The sequence below is a fragment of the Salvia hispanica genome, chromosome 3 (genome assembly GCF_029641045.1).
Source record: "Salvia hispanica isolate PSC_SH4W2 chromosome 3, Shi_PSC_v1, whole genome shotgun sequence".
NCBI classification, from domain to species: domain Eukaryota; kingdom Viridiplantae; phylum Streptophyta; class Magnoliopsida; order Lamiales; family Lamiaceae; genus Salvia; species Salvia hispanica.
Window position 1 is genome coordinate 25,356,688 of NC_142694.1, and position 16,418 is coordinate 25,373,105.

The following is a 16,418-nucleotide window of genomic DNA, read 5'->3' on the forward strand; positions in this document are numbered from 1 at the left end:
AGGGACAAGGTTTGTTATTATCAGCACTAACCCTTTGTTCACTATAGTAACAACAACACCTCATTAGACTAGAAACATTTTTGTATACTAAACTGAAACAAAGAATTAATATTGTCAACCCTTTAACATTCTTCTGCTCCTCCGATCCTTGCCACCACCCAATCTTCTCTACCTAAAGCATAGAAACATATTTAAGAAGAAAATTAAAAAATTAAATTATAAATTATAAATTAAATGAATAATGTCAATATAGTACCTCTTTGTTTTAGGGAACAGGCAAACGGTATAGTTCCATTGTCCAATTTGTTCCTTTCAAATCGGGATAGAAAAAGATATAATGGATCTTGAAGGCGATAATGTTTCCATCTTTATCGACTATTTCTTCTTCATTTCCCTGTGATCTCCAGGATCCAACATCACCTTCACCGATAAGTTTCATGTTGTTGATTATTCTACGGAAATATTCATCCACATGGACCAAGGAATATTCGTCAAAGAGCTGCATCGAGTCATGTACTCCAAAGAATTCGAAATGATTAGAGGTATATATTATTCTGAATACGATGAATGATTGAATGAATCGAAATCCGTACCTAGATCCCGAGGATGGTGCTGATAAAAGTTGTGTGCATCGATCTCCTTCATTACGTTAGCCTGGAGAGGTTTGCAGCACACTATTTTGGAGAGATAGAATTGTATCTGCTCTACGCCGATTGGATCAAATCGCCAACCGTCCGGCAGATTGACCTCTGTCTCCATAGCAGAATGCTCTCTCCAAACAATGGCATCTTAATTCAGTTTATAAGTGAGATACAATAAATGTTAAAAATTTAGCCACTATTAATAGAGCTCAATGCCACTGTGAGTTGATTTCCGTTGGGACGATTAGTGTGAAATGTGAATGTTTCATTAATTACCACTTACTACTATTTATTTCATACATTCATAATAAATCTACAAACAGGATCCTATCATGTGTTAAGTGTGGAGATGTGTGAAGTGTGTGTGTGCGCATACATTGTGTGTGTGCGCGCATGTGTGTCTGCCCACCAAAATTAGTCTTTGTCTATTTATGATAAATTTCATATAGTAGATCTTGAGGGCGAAAACATTTCTATTCTCGTCGATGATTTCTTCTTTATTTCCTATAGAATAACAGAATCTGACATTCCCATTACTAACCAGTTTCGTAGTGTCGATTCTTCCATGGAAATATTCATCTCCATGGATTAAGAAGTAATCCCCAAATAGTCGCTTCAAGCCATGAATGCAAAGAATTCGAAACAATTAGAGGTGTAGATGATTCGAAATATGATTAATGAATGAATTAATCGAAATCCGCACCAACATTTAGGATGGTGATGGTAGAAGTGGTGAGCGTCAATCTCTTTCATGACCTTAGCCGGGAGAGATTCGGAACGCACCTTATTTGACAGGTACAATTGGATGAGCTCTTTGTCGGTTGGATCGAATCGCCAACCGGTCGGCGGCATGAGCTCTTCCTCCATAACTGAACTCTCCATCCAAACAATGGCATTCTTGATTTAATTTAGGCACTATGAGCCCGTTCGGTACACGAAATTGGAATTCAATTTCCAAATCATTTTTTGTTTTTGTAAAAATACTGAAATAATTGATCATAAAATAAAATTTAAAGAAACTTCAAAGAGGCACAACACACATTGCACACACATCACATTTTGTTTGTTTGTGCACTGTGTGTTGTGTGTGCGCGCGCATTTCAGCAACATGTATGACAGTATGTACTATGTGTGTGAATTGTGTCCATGCGCTATGTGTGTGTAAAATGTGTGCGAATGTGTCCAATTTTATAGATATTTTGGAATTCAAAATATATTCTTCGAATATAGTAGATCTTGAAGGCGGAAACATTTCTATTCTCGTCGACGATTTCTTCTTTATTTCCTATACAATTACAGGATCCGACATTCCCGTTACTAACCAGTGTCGTAGTGTCGATTCTTCCATGGAAATATTCATCCCCATGGATCAAGAAGTAATCCACCAGTAGTCGCTCCCAGCCATGAATGCAAAGAATTCGAAACAATTAGAGGTGTATATGATTCGAAATATGATTAATGAATGAATTAATCAAAATTGGCACCAACATTTAGGATGGTGATGGTAGAAGTGGTGAGCGTGAATCTCCTTCATCAATATAATGAAATAATTTATCATAAACATAATGTAAAAATTTATCATAAAATTAAATTTGAAGAAATTTCGAAGAGGCACAACACACATTGCACACACATCACATTTTGTTTGCATGTGCACTGTGTGTGGTGTGTGCGTGCGCATATGCGCAACATGTGTGTGTGTGTGTGTGTACTATTTATGCGGTGTGTGAAATGTTAGCATGCGTTATGTGTGAGTGAAATGTGCGAAGGCGTCTAATTTTATAGCTATTTTATAATTCTAAATATATACTTCGAATATAGTAGATCTGTAAGGTGAAAACATTTCTATTCTCATCGACGATTTCTTCTTCATTTCCTAGAGATCTACTTGATCCGACACTTCCGTCGCTAACTAGTTCCATAGTGCCGATTCTTCCATGGAAATATTCATCTCCATGGATCAAGAAGTATTCCCCAAATAGTCGCTTTGAGCCAAGAATGCAAAGAATTCGAAACACTTAGAGGTATATATGATTCGGAATATGATAAAATAATGAAGTAATCCAAAACCACACCAACATTTAGGATGGTGATGAGAGAAGTGGTGAGAGTCAATCTCCTTCATGAACTTAGCCGGGAGAGATTCGAAACCCACCTGTTTCGAGCTCTTCGTCACTTAGATCGAATCGCCAACCGGCCGACAGCTTAAGCTCTTCCTCCATAACTGAACTCTCCCTCCAAACAATGGAAATCTTGAATTAATTTAGGCACTTAGAGCTCGTTCGGTACACGAAATTGTAACTCAATTTCCATAAATCATTTTTTTGGTAAAAAGGAAATAATTGATCATATATTTAAATGTAAAGAATTTTCGAACACTCACAACATACATTGCACACACTTCATATTTTGTTTGTACGTGCACCGTGTAAATTGTGTGTGCGCGCGCATTTGTGCAACATGTGTGTGTTGTGTGTGTATGTACTATGTGTGTGAAATGTGTGAATTGTGTGCATGCGCTATGTGTGTGTGAAATGTGTGCGAATGTGTCCAATTTTATAGATATTTTGGAATTCTAAATATATACTTCGAATACAGTAGATCTTGAAGGTGAAAACATTTCTATTCTCGTCGACGATTTCTTCTTTATTTCCTATAGAATTTCATCTACGATTTCTTCTTTATTTCCTATAGATTACAGAATCCGACATTTCCGTTACTAACCAGTTTCATAGTGTCGATTCTTCCATGGAAATATTCATCTCCATTGATCAAGAAGTAATCCCCAAATAGTCGCTTCGAGCTGTGAATGCAAAGAATTTGAAACAAATAGAGGTATATATGATTCGAAATATGATTAATGAATGAATTAATCGAATCTGCACCAACATTTAGGATGGTGATGGTAGAAGTGGTGAGTGTCAATCTCCTTCGTGACCTTAGCCGGAAAAGATTCAGAACGCACCTTTTTTGACAGGCACAATTCGATGAGCTCTTTGTCGGTTGGATCGAATTGCCAACCGGTCGGCAAGCTCTTCCTCCATAACAAAACTCTCCTTCCAAACAATGACATTCTTGATTTAATTTAGGCACTAAGAGCCCATTCGTTACACGAAATTAGAATTCAATTTCCAAATCATTTTTTTTTTTTTGCAAAAATAATGAAATAATTGATCATAAAATTAAATTTGAAGAAACTTCAAATAGGGCACAACACACATTGCACACACATCACATTGTGTTTGTATATGCACTGTGTGTTGTGTGAGTGCGCGCATTTGTGCAACATGTGTGTGTGTATGTACTATGTGTGTGAATGTAATTGTGTGCATGCGCTATGTGTGTGTGAAATGTGTGCGAAGGTGTTCAATTTTATATCTATTTTTGAATTTGAATTCTAAATATATACTTCATATATAGTAGATCTTGAAAGAGAAAACATTTCCATTCTCATCAACGATTTCTTCTTTATTTCTTAGAGATCTAGAGGATCCGACATTTCCTTCACTAACCAGCTTCGTAGTGTCGATTCTTCCATGGCAGGAATACCAGCGCAAAAAGCCACGCATCAAGGTGCCGCAACATGCACTTGAGGATTTCCTGCACTAACTAGAGGACTGCACCCTCATATGCGGATGGGATCTCAACGCCTTCTCCGATCCGACAGTTTTTGCCTTCGGGCAATTCACGTTCACTGCACCATTTAATATGGAGTGAAAAGTGGATGAACCGTTGATTCTTGATAGTATGTCGGGATAAGATCGTCTCCAGCCATTTACACTAAACTCAAACTCGGAGTTTTGAGTATATGACCCACCAAAAAGTAGTTTTACTCCAACTATTTACACTAAATTCAAATTTCAATAGGTACGTTTTGTTTCTCTTTCCAAGATTGAATGTAACTTATTTAACAAAACTTATGTGAGCTCTCTTTCATATAAAAGTGAATATTTTGTAGTTAACCATCTAAATGAATTTTAATCTGCAACGTAGTGATTGGTGTGCGCAAAAATACTTATTATTTGAAGATTATAAATTAACACCAGAATCACTAAACATCATTACAGCAAGAACAGCATTGTCCTAATTTCACAGTGTATATTTCAAGAAGGCAAATAAATCTCATACTTCAGAGCTTTAACTGTTGTTTTTCATGAGAGGTGCACTTGGTTCTTCATGGCTCGATTATAAATAAAGGCTGCAAAGGAAAAAAAAATTAAATTATAAGAAAGAGATAGCAGGTCTGTGGAATATATATGATGTTTGAGATTCACATATTGACTATATCCTAATTACTAATTGATGTATCATTCTATCATACTTGAAGGAAATATGATCGGTTCGACATCAAAGCTGTTTTAGCATTGGATTATTAGCTTCCCACGCAACCACACGATACAAATTTCAAAATGGAGATGCGAGTAACAGTAGACAAAGAAAACAGCTTACCGTATCCAAGCTGACAGGTTTGCCGTCATCTACAAGAATCTCAACTACAGTGCCAGAGTGATCAGCCTGAAAATAAAAGATATCCCAATGTTATTGTATCTAAGAATGTCATATCGAAAGAAAATAATGAAACAAAGTTGAGCATATTTCAGCACTCAGCAGAAATTGAATTGAATATCTGAACAAATCATAAAGCTTTCCCATTCAATTTTTAATACTCCCTCCGTCCCATTACATTTGACACATTTCTTTCGGACACAGGTTTTTAGGTAGTGGTGTTTAGTAGTTAAATGAAGAGAGAGAAAGTACGAGAGATGATAAAGTAAAAGAGAGCATAAAAGGAAATGTGCCACTTGCAATGGTACGGCCCGAAAAGGAATACGCCTCACTTATAGTGGGACAGAGGGAGTAGTATTTTTCTAGAATTTCATCATTGCTACAACATTTTAGGTAATATAGAATCAACAATCTCAAGGAGCTCAACCATAAGCTTTCAGAAACTCCCTCAAGCTGAACCACCGAATTAGAGCAATTCATGTAATTTGAATTTCAAACTATTTATCTAAACATGTATCCACCATGTAAATAAGAACATAGAAACTCGAACAAATTGTATGAAAGAGATAAAGCTCACCTCAATATCATTCATCAGTTTCATAGCCTCGATGATGCATATTACCTGTCCCTTTTGCACCTTATCCCCAACCTAGAAAATCAAGGAAAAACTAAAGGAAAATAGACAATCACGTGGTAGCTAAAAACCAGAGTATCATGCATCGGATAAAAATAAAATGGTCTAAACTATTTTTTCTATGTAAACCTAGATTTAAATAAAGTTACGAGTTTTAAACATAGAAGTATTGGGTCATTAGATAAAACTTTAGTTAGATAAAAAGATATAGAAAATTGGGAAAGTCCTCCTACATCGAGCTCACACCAAATAAGATATATGAAAAATAGAAACTATTAGTATATCTGAAAAATTATTTTCATGTATACATTCATGATTCCATGCAAACCTTCACAAAAGGTGGTTCACCAGGAGCTGGAGAGCGATAGAAGTTTCCAGCCATTGGGCATTTAAATGGGGAATGTGATGACACTGATTTTGTTGGTGCAGGTGCTGAAGTGGATGATGACGGTCTAGAGGCCACAGATTCCGGAGAAGGAGTGGTTGGTGTTAGTGCAGACTGGTATGTAGGAGGTGGTATGAGGTAAACAGGAGCTGGACTTGATGGCTGTGGCAGTGCTTCCTTCTTCCGGATAAGGATTTCAATATCTAATTGTTTAAGCTGCAACTCCGCAATATCTTTTGAATCCACAAGCCTGGACATGCGAGGAAAAGGAAAAGGAAAAGTTTTAATAGAGATTGAATGAGAAGTAGAGAACGTGGCCAGATTCTACGCAATTTGGTTTACATACTTGACAAGATCTGACACTTGGTTCATAAAAGTTGAAATAGAGGATGCATCTGGAACTCCATCTTGCTTTTCAGATTCTAGGATAGGCACTGTCTCTAGAGCTGGAGTAGCATTTGGAACCTTTTCGACCACAGCCTAATTAAAGTAGGAAAAATCTCAGCTCTATCCTCCAGTCAAGGAAAATCAAGCATAGGAGAATTGAAAAGCAAACGAAGAAAACGAAAACAAGTTATACCAGCATCACCATCCATCTTACCTGACTAAGCTGAGCACAGACCTTAAAGGTATCTGATTGGCTGCGGCTACATCCCTGCATAAAGGGAGGAAACTTATCGCCATTATATACTAATTAAACATCATTGTTTCTATCTTCTCTAAACTGCAAGTCTGCAACATTCTATGACTTTCCACATCCAAACATGTTAAAAGACATGAAATACTGAGAGCAACACAAGTCTTTCTGTCTCCAGCTTAAGATTTGTCGAATTGAACAAAATCTAAAGAGTGGGACTATGGGACATTATCGCATCCTATATTCATTCACTAACTGTTTTGATTCCATTTGAAAATCAGTGGTTCGAAATTAAAGTAAAGGACGATATTCATGATACTAATTACCACCTAACCAAGAAATGGACGTTTCAAATTATGAGAAATACATTAACCATCAATTGGCATAAATGATAAATCTGTGACGAGATCGCAAGTTTGCTATGTAAAACCGAAGATGCCTAACAGAAATCTTAATGTGTTCTCTGAACAGCTGCTCTGAGATTGGCAACATCTTTCGAATTCTCGTAGTCTTGATATATCACTTCATAATAAGGCTTGTAAATTTGGTCACTGATTAAAGTCTTTCACTGGAACTAATTGAATAACAGGAATGCCTATTACTGCATCAAGAGAAACTTCATGACTTCACTGCTGTATGCAGACTGATGGTTAGCACGACACCTTCTCCTTGTCGTTGTGTTGTATTCACATGAAAATATGAAATAGATATTACTATCTATATCACACATGTCAGTTTATGTGTAGGTAACTAATACACATGATAATGCGATAACAACACATGATTTAAATTGCAATATCCATATGAATGGCTGGCAATAAAGAACCAGAGTGGAATTGAAATTCAAGTTGACAAGTTCAACCAAACTAGAGTACTACTCAATCCAATCTACAAAACTGCGTCCATACATGTCACTTGCAAAAATGAACTAAACGGCTACAGGAAGCAATTTTTTCAGTACTAAACAAAAATTACCTGCAACTGAGCTGTTGTTGTCAATGCAGGAGTTGATCTGCAATCCGATCGAGGAAAGGAAGCAATACAGTGCCGTCTCTGAGCCGGCTGCGATGAAGCAGCCAGGAGAGGCGAAACCTTCGGGCCTTGGACGCTAAAAGAAGACATTGATTAATATTACTGTTGCTTCAGCAACAAAAGTAAACGATGAATCAACGTAGAAAGAAGGAATGTAATTGCAATCGTAGAATTGAATCCGATGGAAAATATGGAAGAATTAGGTAGGCAGAAGTAGGCGATAGGAATGAAGTTCGACTAGAAGAAGAAACGATGTGTGTGTGTGAGAGAGAGAGATGGCGATGCGGTCGAGGGGCAAAGGCGTCGTTTTCATGTAGCCGATTTTCCCTCCAAAAGGCCGATTCATTGTGGATTTGTGGTAAATTGGTAATCAACATTTTCGGCCCATTTAATAATCATAAAATATAAATATATAATCATATTTTCTCATTCTGGATAATCTATAAAAATTAGTTGCATCCATATAATAAAAAAAATCTAATAAGGGTCCGTTTGGTACACGGAATTGGAATTGGAATTGGAATTGGAATTGGAATTGGAATTGAATTGGAATTTTATGGAATTGAATTGGAAGGAATAATTCAATTCTAAATCCTTTGTTTGGCAAAATGAAATACTTCATCCGTCCCACATTTGGAGTCACAATTAGTTATGGCACGGGTTTTAAAGAATTGGTGGAGTGTGTAATAAATGAAGTGAGATGGTAGAACGTGTAATAAATGAAGTGAGATGGTTGAAGGTGGGTCCCTTTTTTACTTATTGATTTTTTATTTTTGTTTTGGTTTATTTTAATGTAGATAATGGTATTTTGATGTAATTTTGATGAACAATGGGGTAAAATTGTATGACCAAATATGGAAAATTCTAAATGTGACTTTAAAACAGGGACGGAGAGAGTAATTGATAAGGAATTGAATTTTAAAAATTGAATGTGAGTGTGTTGTGTGTGTGTGTGATGTGTGTGTGTGTGTGTTTGTTGTGTGTGCTGTGTGTGTGTGTGTTTGCTGTGTGTGCAGTGTGTGTGTGCGCTGTGTGCAGTGTGTGTGTGTTTGTTGTGTGTGTGCTGTGTGTGTGTTTGTTGTGTGTGTGTGCGCGCTGTGTGTGTGTCGTGGCCTGTGTGTGTGCAGTGTGTGTGTGTGTGTTGTGTGTGTAGTGTGTGTGTGTGAGGATGTGTGTAGTGTGTGTGTGAACGTGTGTTGTGTGTGTGTGAATGTGTATGTGCATTGTGTGTAAGAATTATGCATTGTGTGTGTAATTTAATAAATATTTAGAATTCCACTACTTTTAATATGGAATTCAAATTGTGGAATTGGAAGATTTGGAATTGTAATTCAATTCCAAATCCAAAAAATTTTATGATACCAAACACTAGATTTGGAATTGAAGGCTCCAATTCCAATTTCACACCTCCAATTCCATATACCAAACACAGCCTAAGTGAATTTCATTTTTCAATAATATTGCTATAATCACTTTTTCTCTATCTCCCGTTATTTACCAATTTTGCATAGGAGAGGTAGTAGTGATAGACCCTTTGATCTATCGGACTAGAGCACCAACGATTTGTAGTGAGACGAAGAACAAGATAGATCCTAGTTGAGGTGCTAGAGGACGATTTCCGCTAGAACCAGAAAATGAGAATAATTTGTCTATTATTTCTCAATCATTTTATTATCTATGGGATTCTATTATTTATAAAATCTGCAACCCTAGACTCCTAGTTTGTCTCGGAAAAGAACTAACAAGAAAACCGAGGATATCCTAATCTAGACCCAAAAGATATCTTGCAAGATATCAAAAGAATGCAAAATATAACGTATTTTAATAACAAGAAATAAGTCTAACTATGGAAATAAAAATAAACTAAAGATATTGAAGAATTTGCATGGATCTTCACTTCTTTGGGCGTGAATGGATTGGGGGCAGGCTCGGCGCGGTCGGGCTGCTCATTCATCGCCAGGTTCATTGTAGGGTTCAAGTCTCTATCAGGTAGTTCGGAGTGTTGTACATGAATATGCATTTACCTCCGTGCTATTTTGAAGTGGTAACGGTGCAACAACAGCCTCAAATTTTCTTGCTATATTCTGTAAACCACTGGTAATATTGCAAATGAGAACATGTAAATATTTACACTTTTAATGTAAAAAAATTATACTTGTAACTACTGAGACCAAAAATAATTCTCATACTATATCAGTAGTCAAGTCTCTTCCAGAAGAATGGAAATGTATTTCTAATAACAAAAAAACTGATTGCATTCTTATTGATTATATAAAAGAACCCGCAGCCAAATGATGGACTGCTGAAAAATAACCTACTATATTCTATTTTAGGAGTATAATTTATGTCAAAATAATGCTCAGTCTTCTACACATTACAGTGTATGATTTCCTTGCTTGCCATTTCATCCTCTTTGTTGTGTTTACTTCCTCAAGCATCCATATGAGCTCATTTGCTTCAAGCACTCGTTTTTCAATTTATACATTGCATCTGAGTATTACGACAGACCACAGAGATGAATTCATACTTGACCAAATGTAGGTGCTGCATATGTTGGTTTGCCTATACATGATCAGAGAGAGAGAGTTAATTGTGATAAATGCAACCAAAAAGTGTATTAACATGAATGTGGATGTGGTTTACTAACCTTACCTCTCCTTAATATGGTTTAACAACCAGCAAAGGATCACGACTCTTTTCCAAATAATCACTTCAGACAGTTCCGGAAGAATCGAACTCCCTGTTCCCAAAATTATTTGTGATCAAATATACAACTTGGGAGATACAACAACTCACACAAGCACTAAAATAGGCATAATAGAGTACCTGCAGTGCAAAAACAATGTCTGCTCCGTCAACATTTAATGTCACTCTTCTTAGCTTATCCTCTCTTGATTGTCCAAGTTTAAGAATTCCCTGCAATTTCAAATGTTTTATTCCCATGAGATTAAGAACATATATGAAATATTTAGACATGGCCATGTAGAATGCTGTTTTTGCATGGTCATGAATAATATAGTATATTTTACCTGGTCGTCTAGCACCCTGCACATACTTGAGAGCTCCAAAATGCCAACTGGAGGGATCATAGTCGATTTACAAACATCCACGTAATATTTATTCAACTGCGGCAGTATAATGAGTGGCATTTAATCCCAACGTTAGGAAGATTTATATTGGTACTGAGATTGGTGGAAGCATACCTCTCCGAGGGTTGTGCCCTTCTTTCCTTCTCGAAAAAGCTTCACAGCTGAGCAGAGGATGATCTGGGGAAATAGCTCTCATTAAAAAAGCATATGAATAGACGTAGTATAAGAAAAGTGTAAATTGTTAAGATTGATGAGTAGTAACATTTTATCAAATTCTTTAACTACATAATGTATGCCATCATAAAAGAATCCCAGCATGTTGCAAATTTATCCCACCTGTTGATGTTGGGGCAGTGATATAATTGTGTCTATTACTGGCGATTTATACACCTTTGATAATGCAGCAGCAACATGATGTATTCTCACCTGCAAAAGTCCCCAAGCACTTAAAAGGCATAATCGAAATCTTCAAAGTGCATATAACATGAAGAGAGGTTTCACAACAGATGTCAAAACGCGAAACTTGATAACAGAACATTCTGGGTAGAACAGTAGAATTAGAAGACTAAGTAGATAATAATGTTTCTCATGGTACTTACTTGATTAGACGTCATATTGTTTGCAGCAGGCTTTTGTTGATCGTCAGTCCCATCTACTGATGATAACATAGACTCGCCTATTAGCATTTCAATTGCACTCCTGACAAAACACATTGAACAGCTCTTGTTATTGCGGTTCAATGCGGACATAAGCAGCATATGGTCTTAATAGTAACTTAAATCCATTTTCCTGAGGGACCTAAAATTATGGCATCTATCTGTAACTGCTCTGGTTTAGAGTCAGTTGAACCCAACATAGAAAAAATGGCTATGCAAACATAAGTGTAAAAATACCAACCTGCACACTGCAAGAGCCTTTCTCATATCTCCAGATGCTGCAGCAACTTTCTGCAGAAACAGAAAAACATCATTGAGAATATTAATAACTAATAAGACATGTCAAATTGACCCCTATTAGCACCCGTAAGGAGCAATGAATTTGAAGAGAGACTTAAAAGAGAAACCACTGTTTTAAAGTTCCAAAGGAAAAGAAATTGAGCTCACCCTGGCACAGAGTTCCAGTGCTTGTGGCTGGAAAACAGTATAGGGAAGTGCCTGTCAAATTTGCAGTTATGTTAGACTGACATGATATTTATCCAAGAAAAACAAATTCTGCATTATACGATCTCAGAGAATACATCTTTAGATGCACTGCTGATGAGATAAAGTTAGAATGTTCTTTGCCATTTTATTTAACCTTCCATCTATTCTATTTTTTAGATATTTAAAGTTAGGGAGGTATGCCAAGAACTGATTAGTAGAATAAAATAAACAAGAGCCTTCAATTAACTTGATCTCAGTAGGTCAACTATTGTTATAGACTTGCCTTCAGAATTCAAAGCATGTTACTCCTGTATGTACATCCAGTAATGTCTTGGTAAAAGCTGGAAAACTAAAGGCTTACCTTTAGTCTTTCTTGAAGAATATTGATGATCTGATCCTTGGAGTAGGCACAAAAGGTTATGACCATAGGTTTACCTAGAAACATATAATACATCAACCAAAAGCCAAGAATCCACATGTAAGCTAAATCAGACATGAAAAATTATAAGAATTGAATATGTGAGAAACCTAATACAGGAAAGATATAATACTGCAGAAAACCTTTTAGATTACAATTGGAACCAAGGGTTAATGATCAATTTGAAATCATGGTGGTTGTTTCTCTAGTACATTTGAAATCCACCAGTGACCAGTTTGGCAGTTTCATTTTGAATATTTCTTCTGACAGATTTGGATGGAGTGGAAGTACATTTGAATTCTAGGTGGATTTCAAACACAATATATTCATTTGAAATCCTTAAATTTCAAACTCAGCAAGACTGAGACAACCTTACAAAATTACAAGGAAAGAAAACAACTAACTTTTCCAAGAATAGTTTACGAACCAGAAAAGCAACTCAAGCACAAGGAGAACATATTTGTATTACAATCTGTAAGCTTTTCCAGTAGATCCTTATAATTACATGATGTATGACTAGAACCTCCAAATGTGGAGAAATTATTTCCTCCGAGTTTGGGAATAAAAAAATGGATGCAGCGAAAATGAATGTAATAAGCAGATTACTAGAATGAGCTGGTTCATACCAAGCACTCACAATTTAAGGATTGTAGTTTTGGGATAAACCTGTCGGCCAAGTCAATAGCATTAGCAACCCCTGCATACATAAGTTAATGAGATTAAAACCAACTCTCAGAGTGGATGACCTTAGAACTTCGCGCTTTTAAGGTCTGCTTAACATACCTAGCAAAATACACCTGGAGAAAGGCATAGTTGTTAGCATGAAAAGATCATGAAGCACAGCTCGGTCTTTGGTAATCAAGTAATCCAGCTCATCAGCTACAACCAATCTGTAACCATAATTGACGTATTGAGTGAGTTAATAAAACACAACAGAATTAGGAGAACTTGAATGACCTTCCTATTAATGCCAACTAAAGATTTACAGAATCAAGAAATAAGTTGTAGTATAATAATGGGAACTATCACGCCTTAAGCTTAAGGAACAAGAAAATTAGCACATGACACTCACATCATCTTCATGCCAGGTGTATGTTGAGAATACAATTTCTGAAGCTGCTGCAAAGATGATGTAGAAGGACTAGGTTTCTTCCCAGAATGAGTTTGACCAAGAATCTATAAGAGTAAGGTATTAATACTCTGAGACCTTGGTTTGAAATCACACATACATAGCATCAACATACCTTGCTGAAAATCTCACTCATGTTTGCAAGAGTAGTGCAATTGATTGACAATACATCTGGAGGCTGTACACCTTCCTGTTCCCACATAAAAGAGAACACATGTGACTACTAACGAGCTGAAATCGCTGGATAGTAGGAGAATCATAGTGTTGACCACAAACAGAACATGTCATGTACTTAAGCTCAAATTCACTAATCAAGATAAAAAGAAAAAAAATCTGAGGGGTTCCTGATTCATGAAATTTTATAATTTGAAAATCACATTTAATTTCAGCCTAGACTAGCAGCCCAAAATTCAGATAGCCAATGGAAATGGGAAACTTATTACAAATTGAATATCATGCTAACCAAATTTAATGTGACTAAGAAAAACCAATTATAGATGCAGCATGGATGAGTACCTTGTTTGCCCAATCCACAAGCATCACTTTTACTTTTTCCATCGACAACGTCTTCCCAGTTCCCGGGCACCCACACACATACAGACTTCCAGCCTTCTCTTCCTTAACGCATTTCTTGCAGAAATCCAAGATCCGGTTCTGCTCATTTTCACGGCATACAACATTAGGTGGGGCAGTTGATAGATGCAATGCCTCATTAACAGCTCTCAGCTGCGTCTCCTCTGCTAGCAAATATTTAACCATATAAGAACTAACTAATCCGAAACAAATCAGACTTCTCATACCCAAAACAACCGAATACATATCTATAATTAACACTAACCTCTTGGATCCCAAGTCTGTCTCTCAACAAAATCCTCCGATAATTGCTTCTTCTCAGGCGATCCACTCAAATTCAATGATGATTTCAGGCATTTTCTGATTACCTGTCGTAATCGGTGAAAATCCAAAGTAAAATTTCAGAAATACTATTGGTTTAACAACAATATATCACACTCTCCATCAAATTACAAAATCTAGATAACTGAAAAATAACACAGAGATTTATGGAGTGGGAGAGCTCACTTCAATCTTGGGGGAGCTATTAGGGCTTCCTTCTTTGCACAATCGAGGAGATTTACGCAGCGGCGATGCGATTGCAGCATCCGGATCGGATCTGAGGCGGTTTTTCCGAGGAGTAACGGCAACTCTGGTCTCTGAGGTCGGATCTGACGATGGGGAATGGCGGCGAGCTGCGAAGGCTGGCATATCTGTATCGTGATTGGAATCGGACGCTGTGTAGCTGGTAAAAGGTTGAAGAAATTGAGAGTGCAGCTATTGGATTGAGAACGAGAAGCTAGAATTTTAGTATTGGAGTTTATAAATGCTTAATGCGGCGGGAAATGAATGGCGGGAAGGCATTTGAGTTGCGGGGCGGGAATCGGGTCCGGACCGACCCGGTGTATGAAAATATGCTATTTTTTCATTTATCTAAAATCTTCACTCAAAATGAATATAACATGTATTTTCAAACATTATTATTTATATATTTAACCTTTTTATCATCATCGAGATTCGAGAAAGCTATTGTGTGGTATAAAGATATGCGTTTATTTTTTAAACTAAATTTATTAAAACTATATATTCAGTGAAATACTGCTAAGACCATCTCTAATCGTACATCAAAACTCATTTTTAGTGTAGATAATTTCTCCAACCGTACACCAAACTCAAACCCATTTTTAGGGTTTTTAATGGAATAACACTAAATATGGTGTTTACTTCAAAATTTTGTTAGACAAATACTCAAAAATGGTGTAAACTTAAAGATGGTGTAAATGGTTGGAGTAAAACTACTTTTTGGTGTGACGTATATTCAAAAATGAATTTGAATTTGACGTAAATGGTTGGAGATGACCTAAGTAGGAGAGACCTCAAAATAAGAGATAAAATAGAGTAATAGGAGTATAAGATAATAAAAAATAAACGACTCAAGTAATAGACTAACTTTACAAATCAAGTAAGCTGAGAAGTATAAATATTGGGATGTTTCTCTAAAATCACAAACATGACCAAATTTTAGTATTTCCTACATATTTTAAGTTGATGGCAAAAATCATGAACATGTATTTTATAGTGAATTTTTAACGAAATTAATTTTTTGCCTAACTCGTGATAAATTTGCTACAATGTTTGCGATTTTTGATAAAATCTTAAAGTTAATAAAAAATAACCTATCAAATTATACCAAAGTTTGTCATTTTATAATCCAATTAACTAGACAAAGTTTTTTATTTAAAATATTTGCTACATAAACTAAATACTTATTAAGAAGATAATATTAATTAGATGAATAATATGATTACTTGGAATTTAGAATATGACAGTCAGACATAAAATATTTGATTGCACATATTTGATGATATTTTGAAAAAAAAATACTAACTTGGTGAGATATTCAGTATAAAGTTGTTCAAATTTTTACGACTAACTTTAAAATTTATTGGAAATATCCATTATGTTATAAAATAGAGTAAAGGTTAATTTTGGTCTTAAACATATGGCCAAAATATCAATTCGGTTTAAAACATTCACTTTTTGAAAAACAGGTCCATAACAAATAAAAATATTGCCAAAGTAGTCCCTTTTTAACGGCTCCGTTAAAAAATGAACGGTCAGGGCTAATTAACTACATTTTGACATAATTAGAATATTAATCTATAATTAAATAAAAAATAAATTTAAAAATTAAAACAATTAAAAAACTAGCAACCTTCTTCGTCAAAAAATCTGTCTCCACCAGCAAATCGC

The 16,418-nt window shown here is 35.9% G+C and overlaps 2 protein-coding genes across 3 annotated transcripts; both read right to left on the bottom strand.

Moving 5' to 3' along the window:
• Positions 1-4,643: 4,643 nt before the first annotated feature.
• Positions 4,644-8,121, bottom strand: LOC125215407 (biotin carboxyl carrier protein of acetyl-CoA carboxylase, chloroplastic-like). The gene is made up of 7 exons (XM_048116812.2): positions 7,779-8,121; positions 6,768-6,821; positions 6,513-6,646; positions 6,110-6,416; positions 5,725-5,796; positions 5,091-5,156; positions 4,644-4,839 (listed from the first exon to the last, which is right to left on the bottom strand). Exons 1-7 carry the CDS (start codon positions 7,923-7,925, stop codon positions 4,816-4,818), a joined length of 804 nt encoding a protein of 267 aa, XP_047972769.1. The 5' UTR covers positions 7,926-8,121; the 3' UTR covers positions 4,644-4,815.
• Positions 8,122-10,052: 1,931 nt separating this feature from the next.
• On the bottom strand, positions 10,053-14,941 carry LOC125215871 (DNA replication factor CDC6B-like). 2 transcript variants are annotated; one of them, XM_048117447.2, is made up of 17 exons: positions 14,694-14,941; positions 14,452-14,554; positions 14,130-14,350; positions 13,729-13,803; positions 13,557-13,660; positions 13,268-13,374; positions 13,122-13,181; positions 12,428-12,501; positions 12,028-12,078; positions 11,822-11,871; positions 11,524-11,623; positions 11,261-11,350; positions 11,039-11,101; positions 10,865-10,960; positions 10,662-10,751; positions 10,483-10,575; positions 10,053-10,397 (listed from the first exon to the last, which is right to left on the bottom strand). In XM_048117447.2, exons 1-16 carry the CDS (start codon positions 14,874-14,876, stop codon positions 10,543-10,545), a joined length of 1,500 nt encoding a protein of 499 aa, XP_047973404.1. In that variant the 5' UTR covers positions 14,877-14,941; the 3' UTR covers positions 10,053-10,397; positions 10,483-10,542. The 2 variants fall into 2 exon arrangements, with proteins under 2 accessions (XP_047973404.1, XP_047973403.1); XM_048117446.2 differs by having other exon boundaries at positions 14,130-14,353.
• Positions 14,942-16,418: the final 1,477 nt, after the last annotated feature.

Bases quoted from the DNA above. Each gene is read 5' to 3' on its own strand.
- LOC125215407 (XM_048116812.2), bottom strand. From the start codon at position 7,925: ATGTCTTCTTTTAGCGTCCAAGGCCCGAAGGTTTCGCCTCTCCTGGCT. The intron at 6,417-6,512 runs GTATGTAAACCA...TCGCATGTCCAG, and splicing joins CAAGTGTCAGATCTTGTCAA to GCTTGTGGATTCAAAAGATA. The intron at 5,797-6,109 runs GTTTGCATGGAA...TTGATTTTCTAG, and splicing joins GTGAACCACCTTTTGTGAAG to GTTGGGGATAAGGTGCAAAA.
- LOC125215871 (XM_048117446.2), bottom strand. From the start codon at position 14,876: ATGCCAGCCTTCGCAGCTCGCCGCCATTCCCCATCGTCAGATCCGACC. The intron at 11,102-11,260 runs GTGGGATAAATT...CTATTTCCCCAG, and splicing joins CACTGCCCCAACATCAACAG to ATCATCCTCTGCTCAGCTGT. The intron at 10,752-10,864 runs GTAAAATATACT...TTGAAATTGCAG, and splicing joins GCAGGGTGCTAGACGACCAG to GGAATTCTTAAACTTGGACA.